Genomic DNA, 23,567 nt, shown 5'->3' on the forward strand with positions numbered 1-23,567 from the left:
GTTCAACCTTGGATTACATAGTGTTGTCATGTGGAACTCAACTTAAGTGATGGTTCCTGAACATGATTTGGTTGCTACAGGAATCAAGCAAGGCGGATTTAGGAGCCTCACCTAACTAGCACATCAACTTGGACGACTGGGTACTGAATCAAAGAATGGCAAACCCGATTTGCATGCAAGAATGATATGATTGAGGCTACATTACCAGGCAACATAACTGTAAGTACAAGCAGCTAATTCATCCATCTCTCTTTTAAAGTTCTTTAAAGACATTTGCAGAATGTGGGCATTATCCTGCCTCAGTAAATCCATGATGCAAAAACAGTTGAACCCTTTGGACATGGTACCTTACGGCATATATACAAACCCATGGGAAGATGAAGAAGCTGCAACAAAAGATAAGAAAGAAATGAATAACAGCTCAGCAAAACACTCCATCCAGGGCGCCCGAAACTGTAAAGATAAACGTAAGATAAAGCCATTGATCTCCATGGGATGTGCCCAGCACAACAGGGTACCAGAATTGAACCCAGGAACCCCCTTCAGAAATCATAATCAATGTCTGTAATATTCTGGGCCATTGAATGCTTGACTAGCTGTTTTTGTTCATCATAGCGGTCGAGATTCTCACATGGTGCAGGGAAGATTGTTCCAATTACTTGTCCCTGAACAAAAGCACACTGGAAGATATGCTTCTTCTTGTATGTTATCCCCACAGACATGTCCTGAAATGTTACATTTCTCACGGGGATCTCTTCACTGCCGTGGATTCGAACCGGGACACGGACTCCTTGGCCATGGACACCGATAAAGCTTATGTCTTGAAGAACAGGGAAGGCCTTGGGGTCATACCCCTCATCTGGGTGTTCATTATAGTCTGTCTTGATGACAATTCCCACCCGGACATTGTCAAAGGTAAGATTCCTGTAGGTTATGTTTCGAACAAATCCTCCTCTACCAGGGGCAGTTTTGATCCGGACTGCCCGTCTTGAGCTCCACACATGAAGGTTCTCCACTGTTACGTTTGAGACTCCACCAGACATCTCACTGCCTATTGATACTCCAGCACTGGCCAAGTTTGATCAAAGCACACCTTGGTTAAATGTCAAAATACAAATGGCGACATGTAAGGGATTTACTTCACATAGTGATGTGACAATGTCATATTCACAGCCCATATGCAACCAGGTGTTTCTTCAAGCGGGCACACTAATTTGAAAGGTGTGGCTCAACTAAGAATAACATATCAAAGACTCCGACAGCCTTGGACCCAGTTCAGTCTTTAGGGATCAAACAAGGACAAGTGAAGAGAGACATTTTCTCCTTTAAAAATTTTGAAAAGTAAAGAATGTGTTTGATAGTTTTGGTTTAGCTTATCTGCAGGCTATAACATGATACTGTCCATTACCATATAGTATATCATAGATTTGAATAGGCTAATATGATGTATGATGCTGAGTGTTGGGTTGTTATAAGAATCATGTAGATAAACTCAATGCAACAAAATAAGGATGCTAAGATGGATGAGAGGCAAAACTAAGAAGGATAAGATAAGGAATGATCATATTAGAGTTGGTCTGGGAGTTGCTACCATAAATGATAAGCTACAAGAGAATCATTTGAGGTGCTATGACCACGTTCAACAAAGGCCTAAAAATGCCCTTGTACAGAGAAGTGATATAATCCAAATTGAAGGAACCGGGAGAGTTAGACCTAATATAACATTAAGAGAAGTGGTGAGAAAGGATATGCATAGCTTAGGCCTTGTGTCTAACATGGCCTCAAACAGAACTGATTGGAGGGGCAAAAATCCATGTAACCGACCCCATTTAGTTAGGAAAAGGCTTATTGTTAAGAGAAAATTACGGAGAAAATTCCAATAACTAAGCATGTTAGGTACCATCCTCATATACATACATAAATTTGACATTCAGGAAATGTAGTGAGGAATAACTCACCTTACCATAGAACGAACAACAAGGTTTCGTATGAGAATGTTGGTGGAAGGCCGTCCATAGTAAATTCCATATTGATCCCAACCACTCTTTATTGCAATTGCATCATCTCCTACGCTAATGTAACAATCCTCTATGACCACATTTTCACATGAATCTGCAAAACAAAAACCCTAAGCTAAATTATAGTGGAAGATGATAATAATATAGACAAGAATCAGAACCCCTTTTACTTCTCAATAAGCTGTACCTATGTTCTTAGTACACTTCAGGGGGCATACCCGGTGCACAAGAGTCCCACCACAATGGGGTCTGGGGAGTGTCATATTGTCCCTTATGCTCTAAGTAGACTTGAATTTAAAAAACTGTTAAGCCAACAGCCCCATGAGACCTTAACTAGTTTGATGGTTGCATCTCATCCAACCTCAGGACCCAATGTGCAATGTAACAAAGAATAAACATATAATGACCAGGAGATCCATTATTGTCTTAGAACCCTGAACTAGCAAGGATTCACATCCCTTAAACTAACTTATCATATCCATTGCATCTGCAAGACTTTCTACCTCGGGCTTTTAAAGGCATTCATGTTTCAACTCATGGGGATGAGGTTAACATCCCCTAGTGGCTCACCACAAGTTCATTATAGGTTCCTTCATTACAAAATGAAAAATTAAACAATAAACCAGAAAAAATAAAAAACCAGCAGAGCATACTCACCAGGATCTATTCCGTCTGTGTTTGGGGCTTCAAAGATAGGAGTCAAAATGGTAACATTTGTGATAAATACATTCTTGCAGTCAAAGGGATGAAGGGTCCAGAAAGGAGAATTAAGCAGAGTGATATTAGAGATCCGGATATCACTTGACCACATGATCTCCACAAGTGGGCCCCTGGTATGGTTGAGTAATTTTCGACGGTACTTCACCCACCATGACTTACCTTGCCCATCTATGGTGCCATTGTGCCCTGTGATGAATAGAATCAAATATATTAGTGGTTATACTTAGACGCCCCTCTATGAATAAATAAAACAATATATATGTATCTGTATAATCCCCCCCCCCGCCTTTCTTTTTTTGACACCCCGTAAGGTAGTCAAGTAGTTTGTAACCCTGCTTTTCTGCCCTTTAAGTATACGACTCTTTTCCCCCCAATGAGGGAGTCCTCTCATTTCACAGAAAAGACTTGTGACAGTATTTCATAATAACATACAAGTCACTTATTATCATTAAAACTTTTTATATTCGACTCAAGGAATTATTGTGAAGACAATGGGCAATCAAAAGAAAGTTATGAGTTCTAAATAAACCTATAGAGGTATATTTAGTCATTTAGACAGTCCCATGTGGTGCTTATAACCAAGAAAAAACACCCACGCAAAGATGAATAATCCAACCCAGTACATAAAATCTGAATAAATGTATTTGCTACATAAACACTACAATACATGTCAGATACAACTATCTTAAACCACCTTTGGTTCTACAATTTTTTTCTCAAGGATGGGAACCAATTTCAGAACAAAGGCTCCAATATCTTTTGTTCTGCGGCTTCTGACAGATCTAAAATCAGATTTGGCTCTTAGAGATACATGGTCAAATTTTACATGGATACACATAGATCAGATGTTTATACTGCCATACATGTCAGGAAAGCACTAAAACATGAGATAAAGCTTGAACACATTTTAATGGGGAAATGTAGGGGAGACCCCAGTCAGATAACTGAAGTAAATATCATAAGATTTGTCTGTGTGGACATCTTCCAGAATAATAGAGCAGCCTTTCCCGTCACTTTTCTCCCATCCACATATGCATACCAGATATGGAAATATTTGGCAGCTCATTGGAGTTCAATGATAATCTAGCCAGTTAGAAAAATAGGTAAGAAATGCCCCCTATCCACTCTTCTGAGAGAGAGAGAGAGCCACTGGACAACTTGGCTAATGCCCCTATGCAACAAAACTCAGCTGTGTCATTCAGAAAAGGGTGTAACCAGTGCACAAGGCTCCCACTACTGTGAGGTCATTAGCAGTCACAATGTATGTAGCCTCCCTGATTTTAGAGATTTTCCCAGAGACTCATTGCGATGACTATTGGTCACACTGGAGCAACCTTACTGTTGCACCAGGGTCCACCAACTCAAGGATTCGAGGAGAATCTTCCAAAAGGACTACCAACTCAAAATTAAGCAATTAATCATGCAGAGATGAAGCTGACTCAGCTAAGACCAGTTTGGAGTTGAAGAATGGACCTTCTACTATAGTTTGGCTCGAGAAAACATTAACAAAAATGGAAAACTAAATGAAGAAAAGGCTAGAACAATTTTGTCAATTTCTAAACTAGGTCAACATGCAATTGAGATGCTGAGCTATAGACCATACACATGCATATGTCTAACCTGTTATTTCAACATCCTTGAGATTTTGACCATGGATCAAGCTCCCATATCGTGGTCCAGGATGTTCTCTCCCATATCCATAAGACGGCAATGGAGGCATCAGCTGCCAGTACGTCTCATCCTGTTAAGAGGCATGTTAGATAAATTCAAGAAAAATTATCAAAATAGAATAAGATTTTAACCCTAAGTATTGTCATTGAGGTAAGCAAAGAAAGATGCCGCTCCTGATACTATTTTTTCCAATCAACATTGATTAGAAACTTGCTAACAATAATAATGAATTAAAAACTTGGAAAAGATAAAAACCAGCCAAGTTTTTAATTCTGATCGCATTTCCATTAATAGAATATACCTGGTTCTGATATTTGACTCTAAGATATGAACGTCAAGTGGATGAGTTTTGGTAGAGATGTATGATTTGACTTCAGCAGAAGGTCTACATATGCATCCTTCCATGGCTTGGGTACCAAATAATGTAAGATAGCATCAAAGAGGACCTAGAAGCCCAAGGCAAGATCTTGTTGAATGAAGTCTAATGCTGACTCAGAATGCTAGGCAATGATTTAGTAACTTGTACCAGATCACACAGTGAGATTAATTAAAATAGAGAAAAAAGAAGGATAGGATTGGATCAAATCTTAAACTCTCGCTTAGGTCTCTTGCCCCACAGCCACTCAACGTATTTAGTCTCTCACAATGGCATCTCAACATACTCCATCAAGAGCAAAGCACAACCCAATGTTTTTCATCATCTTCTTCTTCTTCTCTTTCCCCCCCTCCCCCTCTTTTTTCCCCCTTTTCTCTGGTCTCATTAATAAAATTCATGTACAACGCTGCAGCCCCTTCTAAACTTACATGGAAGACTCAAAAACAGACTCAGACATTAAAAAGGAAACTCTTAACCCAATTCTCAACTAATAAGGTAAAATAAACTGAATATGAGAATAAAATAATGAAAGAAACTGAATCAGATTCTAGGCAGACTGATGAAGTAACTCCAGTTTCTACCACATTTTAGGCTCATTAAATTGGCCAACAACGTAAACCTATGGGATGAAAAACCCAACACACCCATACCCAAGCTTATTTTCAATAAATAAACCCTTTACGATACTTATTTGCATCAGATCCCTTCAAAACAAAACTCAAGGCCAAAAAATGGGAATAGTGAGTGATTCAACAAAGCTTTCTCTTGAATCTGATGGTACCACACCACTCTGGTTATTATAAATCATTTCTTCAAATATAAATCTGCTGGTTACAGCCATTTATTTAAAGAAACTAAAAAAAGACTCCTAATCAGAATCTAAAACTGAAACAGAATCATAAATCAAATTCAATCATTACTTAGCCTATTAAAAGTAAAACAGAAGATTAACAAATAACTTCAAATTATAAAAAACTGAATACATTAATAAGCTATTATATCCAATTGAGCTGAAACAAAAATTTGGACACAGTTCATCTCCAAGAATTGCTCCTGCATCACTAAATTGTAAATTATGCCAAAACTGTTGTAGTATTGCAGCATACATTTCATAAGAAGTACTCTAGCACACAAAAAGAATATAGAGCCCATGAGTCATCCAACATTCCTTCCTCCCATCCCACCCCCCCCCCCAACCCAAAAAAAAAAAACCTTAGAATACTTTAAATAACAAGGGAATACGTAGGAGGTAAAGTACAGTAAATTGAAAAAATACAAATTTCCACTAACAACAAAGTCAACCTATAGTGCTTCCTAGAGTAGAACCTTGAAGGAGACCAAAGACCAAAATAGTCCTACTACCCAAAATTGCCCTCAAAGTAGCATTGGTATTGTTTTGAGTTCAGATCATAATCTGTTAAGTTTCCTAGACTGCCTTAAGCTTAAGTACACTGGAAGAGCATTGCATCCAGATCAGACGGCACCATCCCAATAATGATAAGCCAATCCAGCTCAATACTGGTTGACGCTAGCCAATAGTTGACAGAACATTCACTGATTGATGATGGCCAATTCTGATCCTAATCACAATCTCAACTGGCCAAGGCTTAAAACCTTGCACACACTCCTTCAAAATGTATTTATAGCCCAATGGAAACATAATGACCATAGTACTAATACCAAAGCAGATATGTATGACAGATTCATAAATTAATGCTAAAGATCCATTAATTCCTCTATGCAGCTTCAAACCATATTTTATCTCTTGGAACTTGGAACCACCAAGAAACACCAAATGAAACACAATGTGAGCAAAAATAAGGTAAAGGTAAAAAAATACTGCTTACATGGAAATACAAACCTTGAGTTATTGTGGCCATGCCTTGGGATCAAACCCACCACTTCCTACTGATCCTCCAAACGCACTCCCCACAAATGAGAGTACATATCATGGAAACCAGAATAACGAACAAATTTTCAACACAAAGAAAAGCCATAAATCAAGATTATGTCTTGTAAGTTGTAACTCATCAGTCTTTACGTTGGGCAGGCAGAAATTCCTCAAATCAAATGAGGAACTCTCCAATAGCCCTTAGAACAACTCGTGACAGACCTGATTTTATGCTTAACTCACACGATGCAGACCAACTACTCTTGGGATTTGAAACAATACATAAAATGCTCATAATATTGGCAACCAACCAAACTATTCATTTATTCGATGTAGCAAATTCAATAAATTTACGCAGTTTATTTTTTCAATTAAATCACAAAAAAATAGACTTTGATCCTCAATCCAATGAAGGAGTCGTCAAATCCAGCATCAAGTGACAAGTAGGAAAATGGAAAACTGTGAAGATGAATTAGATCACTGTAAGGACCGCAAGATATTTCATGATCAACCTACGACTTTTCGAGTAGTGCACAGGAAAGAGTAAACTCTAAGGAGCAAAGGAGAAATAAACCCCCCACTCGTAAATAATTTCACCCTGAACTGAAAAGTGTTTGGTTTACAGGGAGAAAGAAGAGGAGAATTACTGATTACCAACCTCAAGTCCAAGTATAACAGCATCTTCAGCGAGAAACAATGTCATGTGACTGGTAAGATTAAATGGTGCCGTAAGCCAACGCCCAGCTTGAACATTAAGCTGTCCGCCACCTTTGTTCCCCAGCTTAGAAATAGCAACCACAGCCCTCTCAAATGCCTCGGTGTTCACTGTTACGCCATCGCCAACAGCACCGAAATCAGTCAAATTGAATGCAAATGGTCGTAGCTTCGGAATAGGCCGAGCTGGTACTCCCCGGAACATCCGAATACCATCACCAATGTTCTTTTGCCATACAAAAACCGAAGCGAATCCAACGATCCACAAAATCGTGAAGAGTGTCTTGTGAGAAGATAGAAATGCAGGGACACAACGCTTGAAGTCAGGCCTTTGGTTGTGAAACCGCCCAAGCGTGAATGTGTACACCATGATCTGTATGAAACGAGATCAGCAGATCTCAAAGAGACGAAAGAAGTAGATTTTTCCAATCAAATTTTCATTCGAGGAAGATTTGAATAAGAAATTCGAATTCTAGATGAAAAAACGAGCATCTCAGAAGGTAGGGTTCGGGTTTTCTCAAGATTCATTAGGTGCCGAGTCTTGTCACGCTGAAGAGATTTGGGAATTGGAGTGCATTCGAAGTTAAGATTCACAAGGAGGAAAGACGAGGCGTGTAAGTCGCGAGTGTGTCTATTAAACTGACGAGAACAGGTTTGTTTTGCATTTCGGAACTTCTACTCTCACTCTTCCTCTTCCAGTTCCACTTTCAGAGCCTAAGGAGAAATGCTGAGAGATGCAGGGGAAAGCCACTCTGACGAAACTACCCTTGTTAGTTGAAAAAAATTACCACTCCCTCCCATTCAGACAAATCAACCCGAAAAAATCAGAACACTCCTATTTCATTGATTTCCCCGGTTCAAAAAAAACAAATTTGATAGGAAAGGTACAAATTATGAGATTGAAGAAAATGGTATTTGATTCACCAAATTAATTGTGATGTTTGGTTTAACTGAAAATTTGCTTCTTAACTCAAAGAAATAAAGAGTGGCAAGCCAAACATCTCCTTCAAGTAGGTAGGAAGTTGCTTCTACTACAAATGAGCTTTGTTTGAGAGGAAGACCGACCAACCACAACACTACATGATTGAGTTTAGTTGCAGATTTTTGTTTTTTTCTTTTTTTATTTTATAATAAGTTGTGGTCTTAGAGGGAAGTGATTTGGACTCTTTTGCTTCTTATGTAGCATGGCATCAATAGTCTACAAAATGTCAATACTAAAACAAAAATCAAAATGCATTTAATTTTTAGAAATGTTTTTCTCATCAGATGTTGAAGGTTTCAATCCAGACAGAGCAAAATTTCATATCCTAACAATTTTTTAGGATAAGTTGTTTCGATTTCTTGGCATCAGGTTACAAGTGTGATTCACTAACCATTATGACAAGACCCATCACTGATTGTGAATATTCAATCTTGTAAAAAAATTCAGTGATTTTAGTTACACAGACTAGTGATGTATTTATAAATGGAAGATAATCTAATAAACCATAATACAAGGGTGGAGACTATTATATATACCATAAGAGTGGCAAATTGGTGACCTCTTCATTAAAAGATGTTAGTCATTACCAATTGAGCGACCTTCAAAGGTGCTGTTATGCTTCTTTAGTTCCAATGGTTTTAGGTAATCAAAACTGAAGTTTGCAAAAGAACGATGAGACTGAAAATCCAAAGCCCTCGGGTTAGGTCAAATTGGTTACTACCTAGTTTTTCCATTAATGGGTAGATTGTGTCAGGATTAGGGTTTTAAATGGATAATCATAAATCACTTTCAAAAATTTTCATTTATATTCATTTAGAGTATCTGAATCCCTCCGATTATTAGTAGGATAAGAATATGGTAATAGCTATTCATTTGCAAGTGTTTTTTGGTTTGCTAGCCCAATGGGCTTCAAACCCAAGAAGGAGGATGTGAAGCTAGAATGGTGGCTTCTGCAACTAGGCCAATTAAAGATTTAATTCCAAGGAGGAGGCCCACTATTTTTAAAGCATTAGCTTCTTCACAGAAAGATGGAATTTTCAAAAGAAAAAGTCTGGGCCCATTGCCAAGTCACAGCTATGACTTCTAAGCCCATCAAGATTTTCTGGAGCCCTGTAAGGCCCATCTTGTCACAGAAAGGCAGCAGGCGTCGTCAATTAATTCTGTATTCTAGTTGGTTCGAAGGGTACAACGAAGGTGGGCTGGGCTTTTTAGCTAGAGACCATTATGGTTGTATAATGTTTGCCACATCAGCCACTGCGTATTTGGCTGTGCACTATGCAATCTTAGTGCACGTTTGGTAACAGTCTTTTCTGAAAACGACATTCTTTATAAGTATCGTTTTCAATATTTTTATCAGAGAACAAAGGTACGGATAGATAAATAGTTATTCTCCCTCCTCCCTATGTAAAGCTATTACCATGAGGACTAGTTAAGGTGCCCATAAATTGACCCAAACAAGCCTAAATCCAAAAAATTAAGAAGAATATATAACTGTTTTGATAGTAAGGGTAAGAATGTTGGAAGAAATCAGAGGTAATTTGGCAAATCTCAAGTTGAACTTAATGCTTTTGTTATAGTAAAATAATAAGTATCTACATCAATAATAAATTGTTTATGAAAAAGTGTTGTTTGGATGATATGTAAAATTATTGAGACAAAAATATTGTTTTATTGTTGAGAACTTATTGAAGAAGACTCGACACAAATACTGGTGAAGCAGTGCTCATAATTATGTCTAAAAACTTAGGATAGAATCTAAGAGACTAGTGTGACTCATTGAGAGAAGATAAAAAAATACCTTTTCTCGTAAAAGTTAAAAATTGAAACATAAAATTGTATTTGATCTAATGCATCACTTAGTATATGCATAATATGATTCTCGCCAACTTATTCTTTGAGATCAATTAAAAATTGTAATGCCAGAGATATTCGACTTCTCACTGTTAAATATATGGAAAGAACCTAAAGCTTAAGATGTTTGATTTAAGCAACCAAATGATACCAATGTCAATTCAAAATTTTAAAAAATAGTGATATATGTGTATAGTAAAAAAAAAATTTACATTCATTAAGATGAACCACAATAGAAATAAAAAAAATTTTAATGAAAAAAATTCATTCAAATGAAAGTTATTAGCATACACAATTCTCTATATTAACGTTGGACTTGGGATCGGTTTGAGTTTTCTCTTACATCCCCAAAGCCGACAAGTTTAGTAGATAATTCAACAACTTGAGTTGTAGACAAAAAGTTACTCTTTCTGTGGACAATGAGATAGCGTTTGAGATTTGGAGCTGTTGCTCCAAAACCTGACTTCGACCCTCCTGGTCTGTTCTTAAAGTGAACCTGGTCTTGGGTTCTTGAAAGAAACAAGGAAAGTGAGAGTGGGCCGCCTCTAAAGACGGGAAGCCACCTCCCATGAATAAGTCAAATCTTGAACAAGAATCCTCACAAGATGAAGTAAATTCTTTTTGAAGACGAAGAAAATGTCTTCTTCGGATTGTTCGTCTGAGAGTTATTAATCAGAGTTAATGTTCTTAAATGACTTACTTTTTGTCTTGAGTGTTCGTATATTTATTCTCCTCATACCTCAATGATGGTGAAGATGTTGTTCAACCGTCGGATCAGTGGATTCTGTAAGGAGGGTGGCGGTTGTTGGAGGACACGGCTTGATCAGCAAGGTACCTCTCAATCTTGCCCAAGAAGCTTTCACAACTGTACATAATCCCACCGAATAAGGAGGTTAGGCCATTGATGACGTTGGTCCGACAGCGATAACACCTTTTGGCAAACAAAACTGAAGGATGTAGTACTCGAGTAAGTGGCGGACAAATTATAAGCTTCCTAGCTGGCCACGCGTATTTAATGAAACTCAGTGCATTCAAGGCTGAAATTAATGCGAGGGTTGATGTTTGAGGGATATGTACAGAGTTCTTTGGCAATGCTACTTTTTCTGAGAATGGGCGTGTTAGGCGCGCTACGAGAAGTGCCGAGAAGCCTCGCTGGCGGTCATCGGGAGCCCCCCCCGTTATCACCTTTCGAGAAGTGCCTTATGAGGCCAACATGCCAGAGTTTTTAATGAACCAGGACTAAACCAAGGCGCTGGTTTGGATGGTTCTCCAGGATCCAAGGGTTTGAGCCAAATATCGATAATAGGAGCAATTAAGAAATTAGATATAGGGCTAGACTTTCACAGTTTTTAGAAAGTTCTGAATCTATAGTGGATCATCTCCTCTAAAGGGGAGCACTCTCCCCTGATGACTTTATAACCACAAGTATATGGAGCCCACAAGTATAAAAATAATAAAAGAATTTTAAAAAAGTGGCTCCCATCATCAATACTAATTGGGCCCCCTGTAATTTGTGGTCGACAACCATAAAGAGAGTACAAAGTGTTCCTCGTCATGGGAGAGGATCCAAACTCAACAATGATGTCCAAAATCCTAATTGTAACATCCAGCTGCTATTTATGGCCTGTACGTCCAAGGAAAGAAACCCCCGCCCCCCCCCCGGGCAAGCGAAACCCGGGACCCAGCGGATATCGCCACGACGACAACAAACCAGAACGACCACGGAGGAAGAAGGAGTCGAGAGGGGGTGGACGGAGCGACACCAGGGTGGAAGACCCAAGGAAAAAAATCGGAGGAGGAAGAAGGCAACCGAGGCCGGGAAACGAAGGGCAGCGCCACCACCACTAGCCACCAACTCCCAAGCTCCCAAAGCCACCAAGGAGCGAGCCAAAAACCGGAGCACCGAGCGCACACAAGATCAAAGAACAGAAAACAAAGAAGAAGGAACTCCAAGAAGCGGGAGAACCAGGCGAAAGACACCACGAGGCAAAGAATGAAGAAAAGAGAAGACTCAAACACCAAAATATAAAAGAAAAAGAAAAAAAAACACAAGACAAAGACATAAAGAATAAATGAAGAGAGATGATAAAGCATTAAATGAAGAGAGATAAAGTTTAAATGAAAGCAAAGAGCAGAGACCAAGTATTCATAAAAAAAAAACGAAGAGAGACGGAAAAAAGAAGAATCGGTAGCTCAAATTGAAACAAGAGCATGTACAATGGAACATCATTTACTAGCATTCATTCTAGTAGACCACAATTCACATAGACTCCGAAAAGCTATGGGCGAAAAAGCAAAGTTCCTCTTTGTGAGGATATCTCTTCAGGTCACCTCCCTATGGGAAGGTACCTCTCTGATGGCATCTCCCTATGTTAATCTAGTAATGAATCTTTTGAGTCAAGGTCCATAACAAAATGGGCTTTCCAGAACAAGGCCTATGACCCATGACCCACAACTCACGTTCCCAAGTTATACATAGAAATATTAATATTAATTAATGTAAGCAATATATTTATGGTTTGGTCGGACTAGGGTTCAAGTTAGGTTCGGTTCGCATCATACCGCGTGTAGTTGCGGTTTGTACCACAAAAATAAGTAACATATGATTTTTATATATAAACCAAATAATCAACTCCTTATTGTCCCATGGGAGAGAAAACATCTGCGATAAAAATCATAAGATTAAAAAAAAAAATATATATATATATATATATATATATATATATATATATATTAAATTCAAACACACAGGTTTTAAACATTTATTCGATCCATTATTTGTCTTCACATTCAATTTTTTCCTGGGAAAGTGTTTTTTTTTTTTTTTTACAAAATGGGATCAAAAACCCAAAACACAAAACAAAATCAAATTAAAGCACAACTCTTGAGAAAATCCTCTCTAAGGATGTCTGTCATTTCTTGCGGGGATCATTGAAAAATACCAGATCATCTCTTCCAATTAGCCGCCTCTTAGACAACTAATCAGTAGCCTTTTTAGTTTGACGCCTCACATAACCAAATCTAACATGGTCTCGAAAAGAAAAAAGATTTTATATTAATAAATTTTAATTTTAAAAAGATTTAACTAATTCCTTCTATAAAAAGATTTGACTTAAACTACCAAAATTAGCAAGAATATTGTTAAGCAATAAGGTTAGATATTAAAAACAGTGTTTTATTTATTATTTTTATAAAAGATAATACTAAATCAGTCTTATACAGTTATACTTCTGTTGATGACCAATATAAGCTTAGTTTGGATCGAGCCAATGAGGGTAAGGTGAAAACAGATTAAATAATCTTTTTTTTTTTATTTTATTTAATAGAAAAAACAGGTTAAATAATCGAGCTTTAATTTTTGCACGTTTCAAAATGTTTAAAGTGAATAAATGTTCTTTTGAGGTACTATTGTCATAACAATTATGAAATTAACATTAACCGTTCCATTAATAAGTTAACGAAGTGTTTTTATTTAATTGTTTTTGGATATTAAATTTAGATGTTACTTTTCTAGATTAAATGTGATTTATAGCAAGCCTATGCGGTCCAATTGAAAATTACCTCAGGTGAACCATGGGTGAATCTACACAAAAATCTGGTTTATGCCGGCTCGCGAAGACGAAAGAGTAAGGGTGGGTTAATCTCTTAGTTTGGGTTCAGACCATTCAGCGAGATATCGTAGGTCGTTGGATTGAAATCTCGATTAAAATTTTGATTTCAACCGTTGATAACTGAGGTGTCGAAATGCAAATCTTATCTAAGATGTGTGATCTAAAGACCTAAAATCACGCTGAATGGTTCAAAACATTTATTGAGTTGAAGCAAAACAAAATTCTTGATTCCAAGAACTGAGAAGCCACCTCCTGTGATCAAGTTAATATATAGGGCAAAACCTTATCCAACAAATTGGGATTATGGTCTCTTTCACACAAACAAAAAGACATATTTACTATTTTTGGGAGGTAAATAGTCGTTACCTTCGTTGAGGTTGGTTTTTTGGTTAAGTAGATTAACCTTATTCAATCTAAATCGTTCTTTCCCCTCGTGGGTGTACCTGTCTTGTTGATCACTTCAAGTTGTAAGTTATAACAAGTGATTTGATATTTTTGGATTTAAGGTTGACCTAGTAGGGCTTATACATACATCGACTACATGCTTAGGAGAGTTTTATATAATTAATATAAGTAGAGCTTTGAACCCTAATCTCTTAGGTAAAATTATGGGTCTTTCGACAATTGAGCCACCCTGTGACAGATGTTTTTTTTTTTTGACCAAATAGATACTAGTCATCATGATTGTGGGTCCAAAGACCCTTTGGGTATAGGATGGGGAAAAGGGGAGAGTTGTGGAGGGGACGGAGGATCCAATCCAACCACAGACCTCTTAACAAGCGGCTATCCCCCAATGTGCACTAGAAGCGCACCTAGGCTAGAAGCTCAATCATCAATAACATGTGAATTTTTATATTTAAGATGAGAGTATTACATAATATAACACATGACTTCGCCTCTGGCCTCGAGAGAATTGGATGCTACTACATTTCTTTCCAAAGAGAGAGGGTTGAGCCACCATTGGTTCAATGGATTCGGTTGAACCGGATTGGAAAAATAGTGGTGCACTGTCAGCAATGTTTCAACTTTCAAGAAAGATCGGGAGGATAAAATGGTACCGATATTCTTCCGGCAGCTTCGCCAGAATATGCAAAACAGAAATGAATATATTAAGCCTCACTTCTCTGACTCTCTTGGGTCTTAAAAAAAAAACCCCATTCCCCAATTCAAACGGTCGAGAGAAGTCTAAATTTTGACAAATGTATAGAGCAGTAGAGTGCCGTTGCCTACTTGTCTCGTCTCTCTACCTTCTTAGTCAAATGATTTTATTCAGCGACTATGCTTTCTTATCTATATTTCTACTCTGAGTCATTGAGGCAATATAACAAACAATGAGTGAGTATCGATTATCCAATCCATCGTGAAGTGACACAAAACTGAAACCCAGCTACGCCAACGAAAAGTTTCCTAACTTTGCTAATGGATGATTGACGGATTGGATCTTCTCTGTCCTTTCCTTGTCTCTCCTCTTTTTTAGATTACCCTTTTTCTTTCCTATTTCGGGTCCTGGCCATGGAATCGCCTGACAGCGTCTTGAAGGTAGAAGCGGCGGAGAAGCTCATCCACAGGTGGGACTCCAATACATCCGAAGAGCCCAGGGAACGAATGATATTCGATGGTGGAGGAAATCATCATCAACAAGCTTTTTTGAAGGAGGACGACGAGATCCAAAGGTCCGTTGATTCCGTTACTTTGTCCGGAGATGCATTCCCCGGTGGCGGTGGTGGTTGTGGTGGGGACTCTGGCGAGGTGGTGAAAGGTGCAGTCCAGATTTCCATGGCAAATCTCGAAGACGAATTCCGTGACCTCCTAACAATCCATAATAACCCTGTTGATTTCGATTCTATTCTCAAATCCGATTCTTTTTCAATCCATTCAACCCGCTCGAGTAGCTCTAGTATAATTAGCGATTTGGATATCGATTTTGGTTACCCAGAAGACGATGGAGGAGGAGGAAGTGTACGACGCATCAATAGCAGAAGAGAGGAATTGCTGGATGGAGAAGGGAGTACCAGCAGCAGAGGGGATCCTATACCAAGATACCGTGCTAGTAACAGCATCCGTGAGATCAGTTTGATCCCATCCGAAGCCATCCGCGACCTTCGTAGCGTCGCCCAGAAGATGGTCGCTGCTGGGAATTTGCGCCAGTGCGCTCAGGTATACGGAAGTGTCCGCAAATCCGCCATCGACGCCAGCTTTCGCCGTCTTGGCATCGAAAAGCTCGGCTACGGCGACGTCCAGAGGCTGGAGTGGAATATTCTAGAGTCTAAGATCAAGCGCTGGATACGTGCAGCCAAGATCTGCGTTCGCATCCTCTTTGCGAGCGAGAAACTTCTCTGCGAGCAGATCTTCGTCGACCTCGCCCCCGGTGCAGACGACGCCTGTTTCATGGAAGCAGTCAAGGGCCCTGCAATCCAGCTCTTAAACTTTGCTGAAGCCATTAGCATCAGCCGTCGATCGCCGGAGAAGCTCTTCAAGATGATTGACCTCTACGATACGCTGTCCGAACTCTTGCCGGACTTCGACGCCGTGTTCCGTTCCAAGTCATCCGACTGCATCCGAATCCAGGCGGCGGAGATACGATCGCGGTTCGCCGAAGGCATCAGAGGGATTCTCTCGGAATTCGAAAACGCCGTGCAACGTGAGACCTCCAAGGTTCCGGTTCCAGGCGGGACAATTCACCCCTTGACGAGGTACGTGATGAATTATATAAATCTCATCTCTGATTACAAGCAGACCCTTCAGGACCTCATCGTGTCCATTCCTTCCACTGGTTTACGATTCACCGGTGATTCCGTGACACCGGATTTGGAGATTCCGGAGGCAGAGAACCGTTCTCCTCTAGCCATTCACATGGTTTGGATTATTCTGATTCTGCAATCGAATATAGAGGCAAAGTCCAAGCTTTACAAAGATGGCTCGTTGGCTCACATCTTCCTCATGAATAACGTTCACTACATCGTTCAGAAAGTCAAAAAATCCCCTGAGCTCCAGGAGATGATTGGGGATAATTACGTTAGGAAGCTAATGGGGAAATTCAGACAGGCAGCGACTACCTATCAGAGATCGACATGGGTGAGGATCCTACACAGCTTGAGAGACGAGGGGCTCCATGTAAGTGGGAGCTTCTCGTCGTCGGGGGTTTCAAAGACCGCTTTGAGGGAAAGGTTCAAGAACTTCAACGCCATGTTTGAAGAGGTTCACCGGACTCAGGCCACATGGTTGGTACCCGAACCTCAGCTGCGTGAGGAGCTTCGTATATCCATTTCAGAGAAGCTCCTCCCGGCTTACCGGGGTTTCCTTGGTCGGTTCAAAAGCAATATAGAAAGCTGGAAGCACCCTGAGATGTATATCAAGTACTCAGTAGATGACATCGAGATGGCTGTATTGGATTTCTTTGAGGGTCAAGCAATTTCCCAAAGCCTTAGAAAGAGGTAATAGTAAAGGAATGAATGTTGTTGATGGGTTTGTTTGGTGGAACTTGATTGTTTCTGTTTAGAAGAACCAAGGAATACTCTTTTAATTTTTGGGAGTATATGGGCAACCGGCTGCCGGCCAACCATAATAGTTTGATCTCTTTGGAGATCCTGATTGAACGAAGTCTGAGGTAATTTTCCACAGATTGTGCAATAGTGAAATACAGATAAAGGGGGAAATGAAGTGGAGCTCTTCAAAGTCTAGATTAACCAGAGACCTATGTCCAGATACATCCGCCCAGTAAGAAAATTGTTTCATTTGTTACACCATTTTAAATTTTGTTTATATGTTAATATTGAGAATTGTTCTGCATTTCTCCTGTTGTCTAGAAGCAGTTTTCTTTACTAATTTTGATCTTGATGTACCAGTTGATTAATTATGATTCATTGTTATGCACCTGAGTATGTAATCCATGCACATTGCTGGAAAATTTTTTGGATTGTTATCTATTTTTTTTTCTTTTCCCCCACCTGAACTATATCTGTAATGAATCTGTTCAGTTCTTCTCATCTAGAGCGTGGTGCTTGTCTAGTCCACCTAGAACTCCTATCATGGCTTTTAGCCTGCAATATACTTTGTTGTTCTTTCTATCATGAACTGTTTTTTGGATGATTCTGTTGGACAGACCAAGGCGTGATTGTTAATCTCGTGGCCAATTTTGACATGCAGAAGCTGGTTGGCCTCCCATTAGTTACATCATGAGTTTATTTCAACCGTCCAGTTTTAGTCTTTTTTTTTTTTAGTCCAGTTTTAGTCTATTTGGCTGCAGCAATTGATAGCATATATTATATACAGCACCATGGGGTATTCCGGAATAATTTTCTGTGATCATAAATTGTCAAGCAAAAGATATCCTGATTCTCATGTTTCATTGCTGCAAGGTTATAAAACTTGTAACATGTAAAAATAAGTTTTAATCTTGTCACAGGCCAGTAGAATGTTCGACAAGATGAGTCCCCCTAGGCTCTGTTTCTTCTGATGTAAATTAGTTGAAAAAAGAAACTTTAGAGTAAAATTAAGTTCTCCAGTGTTCGCTTTGAGCTTTTCAGAATTTGCATGGAAGAAAATTTTACAAAGCTCATGTTTTTTCCAGTAAAAGCCTTGGAAAATGTTACTTCTCATTTGATCGTAAAATATCACCCCCGAAAATATCCCAGTTTGCCTGTTTGACTTCTCTAGCAACTGGCCAATGTTTTTTTTTTTCTCTTCTCACATTCCCAACTGAGAATTGAGTTCCTCATGTTTGTATAGGTGACTGAACCAGAGGATAGTTCCTCCACTTCAAGATCTATTGTGACTGTAATTTCTGGATATTCTCTGCAACAAATCCTCCAGTAGTACCTTCGATTGATTCCTGTCCAACTACTGTTTTGATTGGTATACTAGATCCTCTACCATCAATGGTAACCTGTGTTAGGGTGTCCCGGCAAAGTCCCTAGAGTTTCCTCAGTTTTGACATTCAGTTTTCTGGACATTATTGTGTCTGTTAAGAGGGCTCTATCTTCACCCAGATTCAGACTAGGTGAGTCGTGTTCTGTCTATGTGTGGCTGGTATACATGAAATCAGTAATGTTATAGTTTATCAGCTTAAGATAGAAAAACTAAACTGTTATCAGCTTAGGATAGAAAAATTGAAATGTAATTAAGAGAGGATGTTTGATTTGAAGTTTCTTGTATCTCCAGATATTTGTTAAGAACTTAAGATGCACATATAGAGTAAATGTTTCTCACTCTACCATATTGAAACTAGCTTCTTATTGGAACTCTCACAATAGTGCTTCTTCTGGAACATAAATTGGGTTTTCACCACGGTGGCTGCATGAATTGTCACTGCAATGTTTTTGCTTCTTTTATTTGTCAAATTGTATGTTGTTAAGTAGGGATTGGATATCTCTCATTGTGAAATTTTTTTCGTGAATTAGCTAAGAGTATTGTGCCTCAAGTAATTTGGTTAAAGAATTAAAATGAGTGATCACTGAATACCTTAGGCTGTCTGGATATCAAGAGGAGAAAGAAGAATCTAGAGAAGGGAAAAAAAGAAGAAAAACAAGAATCTTGGTGTTTGGTTTCCAAGAGAAATGGAAGAAATGGGCAGAAAATAATTCGAGTAAAACATAAGAACTCCTTTTCTCATCTTCATCTCTATTACCATATCGAATCCCATCCATCAATACACCAGTAACACATCCCTCATTTCTCACCGAGTATAGTACAGAAACACAGAGTTGTGAGAAAACTGAAGATCCAACTCTTCAACACATACTGAAAGTAACTCAGCAACCCACCAAAATAGCTCCTGCAAATGGGTATTATCGAAAGTCCCTTGCCTCATCTTTTTCTTTGCAGGTTTTGGGTTCTTTCATCTACAAAAGCCCCTTGTGTGCATCCAAGTTCTGCTGCAGGTCTCCTTGACGAGGAGAACCAAAGAGCAGTGATGTGATTGTTAGTTCCTTCACCCTTGAAATTGAGAAACACATCATAGGTGAACAATTTAGAGGAATAACAGGTTACCCCTACATCTTCTTCATGGGTAAACAGTCTGCAATAACAGTTTACCAACCTCTTTTCTCTTTCTCCTCCCTCTCCCTCCTGTGCTCTCTCTCCCCTGCTATGCTTCCATGTCCAGTGCAAGGTTCCCACTGCCCCACACAGAACCCAACTTCCTGGTCTGTTATATTCATAATCTCCGTTACAAACTGGCTTAAATTCCATCATCAAACCAAATGATTAATATATGCCATTTGCAGTTCTCTTGTCTTCTCGATGAATTTCCATTTTAGCATAATATCACCAAGATTTTCTAATAATTCAATGCTTCCACAACTTGTTTATAATTGCATCCCTCAAATGAGGGTAATTAGCACAGAATTTAAAAAATTTAAAAATTCTATTTTGGAGACATACAAAAACTCCTTAGTTCACGTGCATTTCCCAGATTTTCGTAATAATTCAATGCTTCCACCAATTTGTTTATAATTACATCCCTCAAATGAGAATGTTCATTGATGGTTTTGTTTTCAAAAGAGTCTCCATGCTACTATAGTTTTTTTCCTTCCTTTTTTTCTAATTTTTTGAATAACGTTTACCCAAAACCTTGTGTGAGCTATTCTTTAATGGAATGAATGTATTGAACTGATAGGGGGAGAACATCCCAAGAAAAGGTTAACATGGATTTATCAAGGTTGAAAATCTTAGCTGCTAAATGATCAACTTGAGAGACGCTTCTTTCTATATATTGTGATTTCTTTCATAGACCAGAAAGCTACAACCAAGCGTTCATGTTCCTCGAGTTAAAATTGAAACTGTAACTCCTGAAGCAAAGAGCCACTAGTGATTGTACCGCTTAGCATTCAACATCGATAATCCTCAAAGAAGGAAGATATAATCAAAATGGCTAACTAAGAATGCTCTGATGATCAGCAATCACCACCGAATCTAGCCATTGTTTGGTTTAAACTTTAATAATATCTAAAAATATTTGACTCAGAGTGGCCTAACTTCTGGCGTTCCAAACAGATGTCATTGCCAGTTCTATAAACATATAATATGGGTTGCCTAATTCACTTTTGTTTATAATGACATCTTATGTAATTATTTTAAATTCGTTTTCTATGAAATATAAATAATAAATATGAAAAAAAAATTCTTATGATGGCGTTTTAGGAGAATTTTCAACTTGTAAAATTACAGATTTAATTGAAGCATAAAAAGATACGTACAGCCTTTTAGCAAAAATTGTTAAGATAAGGCTCATGTCACTGACATAAACATCTCTTTCTTCTCTGTTAGATCCCTGATCGAGTTCTTTCGTGGGTATCACACTTGTGGAAGGAAAGAAGGTTGTCTTTAGACTCTCATGGTCTTTTAGTATAAGGAGGACCAATTGGGGCTTCTTTTCCTTAAACAAGTGAATTTATAAGCCATGGATAACCCTTTTTTGATGTACAACACCCACACGTTACATTCATCGTTGAATAGCATAGACCGTTAGACATTAGGATAAATATAGGGGGAATATGGGAAGACAGGAGGAAATGGTTGGTTATCGGGGAGCTTGGGAGAGACGTCTAGATTAGTCACAAATCAAATTTCAGCATTAAACTAAATCAAAATATAATTTTTAATCCATGTATGGATATGTGTTACTATTCTGGAGATTCCTGTGAACTCTCCAAACTGTATAAGTGAACAGATTGTTTAAATGGAAGGTGGCTTTATGTAGAGGTCAAAGCATTTAGAAGTAATATATAACATCAATATTCTCCTTTTGTTTTGTGGTGGGTGTCTCAGAGAGATGCCGTATCATTCTTTTAAAAGTAACCGAAAGGAAGTAATCCCAATATTCATTCTAAAGTTAAGGCCAAAATTATTCCCTCCTTTTTGAGTTTCTTCTCTTCTCATCTTTCTTGCATATATGTGCCACAACCAGTTCTGTTTAGCCTCATTCATGGTTGATCACTATTTTTCTCCATAGATAAGCTTTGAGGTGAACAAGCATGGAGTTTTCTGATGAAACTCGACCTATTGTCTGTGACAATGGATCTGGCTTTATGAAGGTGAGTCTATGAACTTGTAATTCAGTTATTTCTTGTAAATATGACCTTTAATTTCCACTGCTGTCTTTGGTTAAATCATCTTCAAACTTGACCATAGTATCTGACAAATTCACTTGTAACTGTAGGTTGGTTTTTCTGGAGATGATGCTCCTTGTGTTGTTTTCCCTAGTGTGATAGGCAGACCCAAAAACAAGCATACCATGATGGGTATTGGACAGAAAGAGATATACTATGGAGATGAAGCTCAGGCAAGGCGCGGAATACTCCAACTAAGTTATCCTATTAAGCAAGGTATAGTGACAGATTGGGATGCCATGGAAAGGCTTTGGGAGCACACATTCGACAAGGAGCTCAGGGCTTCAGTGGAAGAACACCCTGTCCTTCTAACAGAAGCACCATTGAATCCAAAGGCGAATCGGGAGAAGATGGTAGAGATCATGTTTGAGGCATTTGACACCCCAGCTACTTATATAGCAACTCAACCAGTGCTCTCCTTATATGCTAGTGGCCGCACTACAGGTGCAGTACTGATAAAACCTTGTGTTGCTTCCTTCCTGTGTGTATAACTGATGTGGGCTATCAAAAATAGTGTGAATAAGTTGATATAAGGACTTATAATGACTAACTTTTAATGATATGTTCTACTTCTACCCAAGTTCTATGTTCTACTAGAAGTCAATCTTTTAAATTTGTCTATGGGTGCAGGAATTGTAATGGACAGTGGAGAAGGGGTCACAAACATTGTCCCCATCTACGAGGGTTATGCGATGCCACATGCCATTGAGAGGCTTAACCTAGCTGGCAAGGATTTGACTGAGAGCCTTACCAAGAGTCTAATAGAAGAGGGTCATGTGTTTGCCACATCAGCAGAGAGGGAAATTGTAAGAGACATGAAGGAGAAACTTGCTTATGTGGCGATCAACTTCGAAAAGGAAATGGCCACGTCGGAAGAAAGCTCAGAACTTGAGAGAGAGTATGAATTGCCAGATGGGCAAGTGATTAGGATTGGGGCAGGAAGGTTCAAGTGCTCAGAAGTCCTTTTTGACCCAAGTAGAATAGGGATAGAGTCCAAGGGGATCCATGAAATTTTACTGAAATCAATTGGAAAGTGTGATATGGATATCAGGAGAGATTTGTATGCAAATGTGGTGCTTAGTGGAGGAACCACAATGGTAGCAGGCTTGGCTGAACGGCTAGCAAAGGAAGTGAGCACACTGGCACCATCATCAATCAGAGTGAGAGTAGTTGCTCCTCCTGAAAGGAAGTATAGTGTTTGGATTGGTGGCTCCATTTTGGCTTGTTTGAGCACTTTTGAGCAGGTATTCTACCAGACCAGTTGTTGAGTTTTAAACACAAAATTTCTACTCTTGCTTAGGATGATTGATTATTTTTCTGGGTTGTGCTGCAGATGTGGATTACCAAAGAGGAGTACCTGGAAACTGGTTCTGCTATTGTACATATGAAGTGCTTCTAGTCAAGATATATTATCATAACAAAACATTCTTTCAACTTCTGTAATTTTTTTTTTTTATGAAACTTAAACAATAACAGTGACCATTCCCACTGGGTTCAACAATTCGGAATCAAGATTGAGATCTAAACCAACCTATAATGAGGCTGAATCAGTTTAAAGTAATTGCTTAGTCTGAGACTATGAGGCAAAATCCTGGGATCAAAGATAAGATGAGATCATTTTCCAT

At 38.7% G+C, this 23,567-nt stretch overlaps 3 protein-coding genes across 3 annotated transcripts in view; 2 read left to right on the forward strand and 1 right to left on the reverse strand.

Moving 5' to 3' along the window:
- LOC149021473 (putative polygalacturonase) overlaps positions 1 to 8,183 on the reverse strand; it is an 8,320-nt gene extending 137 nt beyond the window's left edge. The window contains exons 1-5 of the mRNA XM_089149706.1: positions 7,335 to 8,183; positions 4,359 to 4,479; positions 2,676 to 2,924; positions 1,959 to 2,112; positions 1 to 1,068 (exon numbers count right to left, since the gene is read on the reverse strand). The exon at positions 1 to 1,068 is cut by the window's left edge and continues 137 nt beyond it. Of these exons, the coding sequence (XP_089005832.1) occupies positions 543 to 1,068; positions 1,959 to 2,112; positions 2,676 to 2,924; positions 4,359 to 4,479; positions 7,335 to 7,760 (1,476 nt within the window). The 5' untranslated portion in view covers positions 7,761 to 8,183 and the 3' untranslated portion in view covers positions 1 to 542. The remainder of the gene's footprint in view (positions 1,069 to 1,958; positions 2,113 to 2,675; positions 2,925 to 4,358; positions 4,480 to 7,334) is intronic.
- Positions 8,184 to 14,926: 6,743 nt separating this feature from the next.
- LOC149021474 (exocyst complex component EXO70B1-like) lies at positions 14,927 to 19,388 on the forward strand. The gene has a single exon (XM_089149704.1). The coding sequence runs from the start codon at positions 15,347 to 15,349 to the stop codon at positions 17,270 to 17,272; it is 1,926 nt and encodes a 641-aa protein (XP_089005830.1). The 5' UTR covers positions 14,927 to 15,346; the 3' UTR covers positions 17,273 to 19,388.
- Positions 19,389 to 21,699: 2,311 nt separating this feature from the next.
- On the forward strand, positions 21,700 to 23,482 carry LOC149021475 (actin-97-like). The gene is made up of 4 exons (XM_089149707.1): positions 21,700 to 21,867; positions 21,993 to 22,386; positions 22,573 to 23,186; positions 23,276 to 23,482. The coding sequence occupies exons 1-4, from the start codon at positions 21,808 to 21,810 to the stop codon at positions 23,339 to 23,341; spliced, it is 1,134 nt and encodes a 377-aa protein (XP_089005833.1). The 5' UTR covers positions 21,700 to 21,807; the 3' UTR covers positions 23,342 to 23,482.
- Positions 23,483 to 23,567: the final 85 nt, after the last annotated feature.

The sequence above is a fragment of the Hakea prostrata genome, chromosome 3 (genome assembly GCF_041222555.1).
Source record: "Hakea prostrata isolate BN-2017 chromosome 3, UWA_Hpros_2, whole genome shotgun sequence".
In the NCBI taxonomy this organism is placed as follows: Eukaryota; Viridiplantae; Streptophyta; class Magnoliopsida; order Proteales; family Proteaceae; genus Hakea; species Hakea prostrata.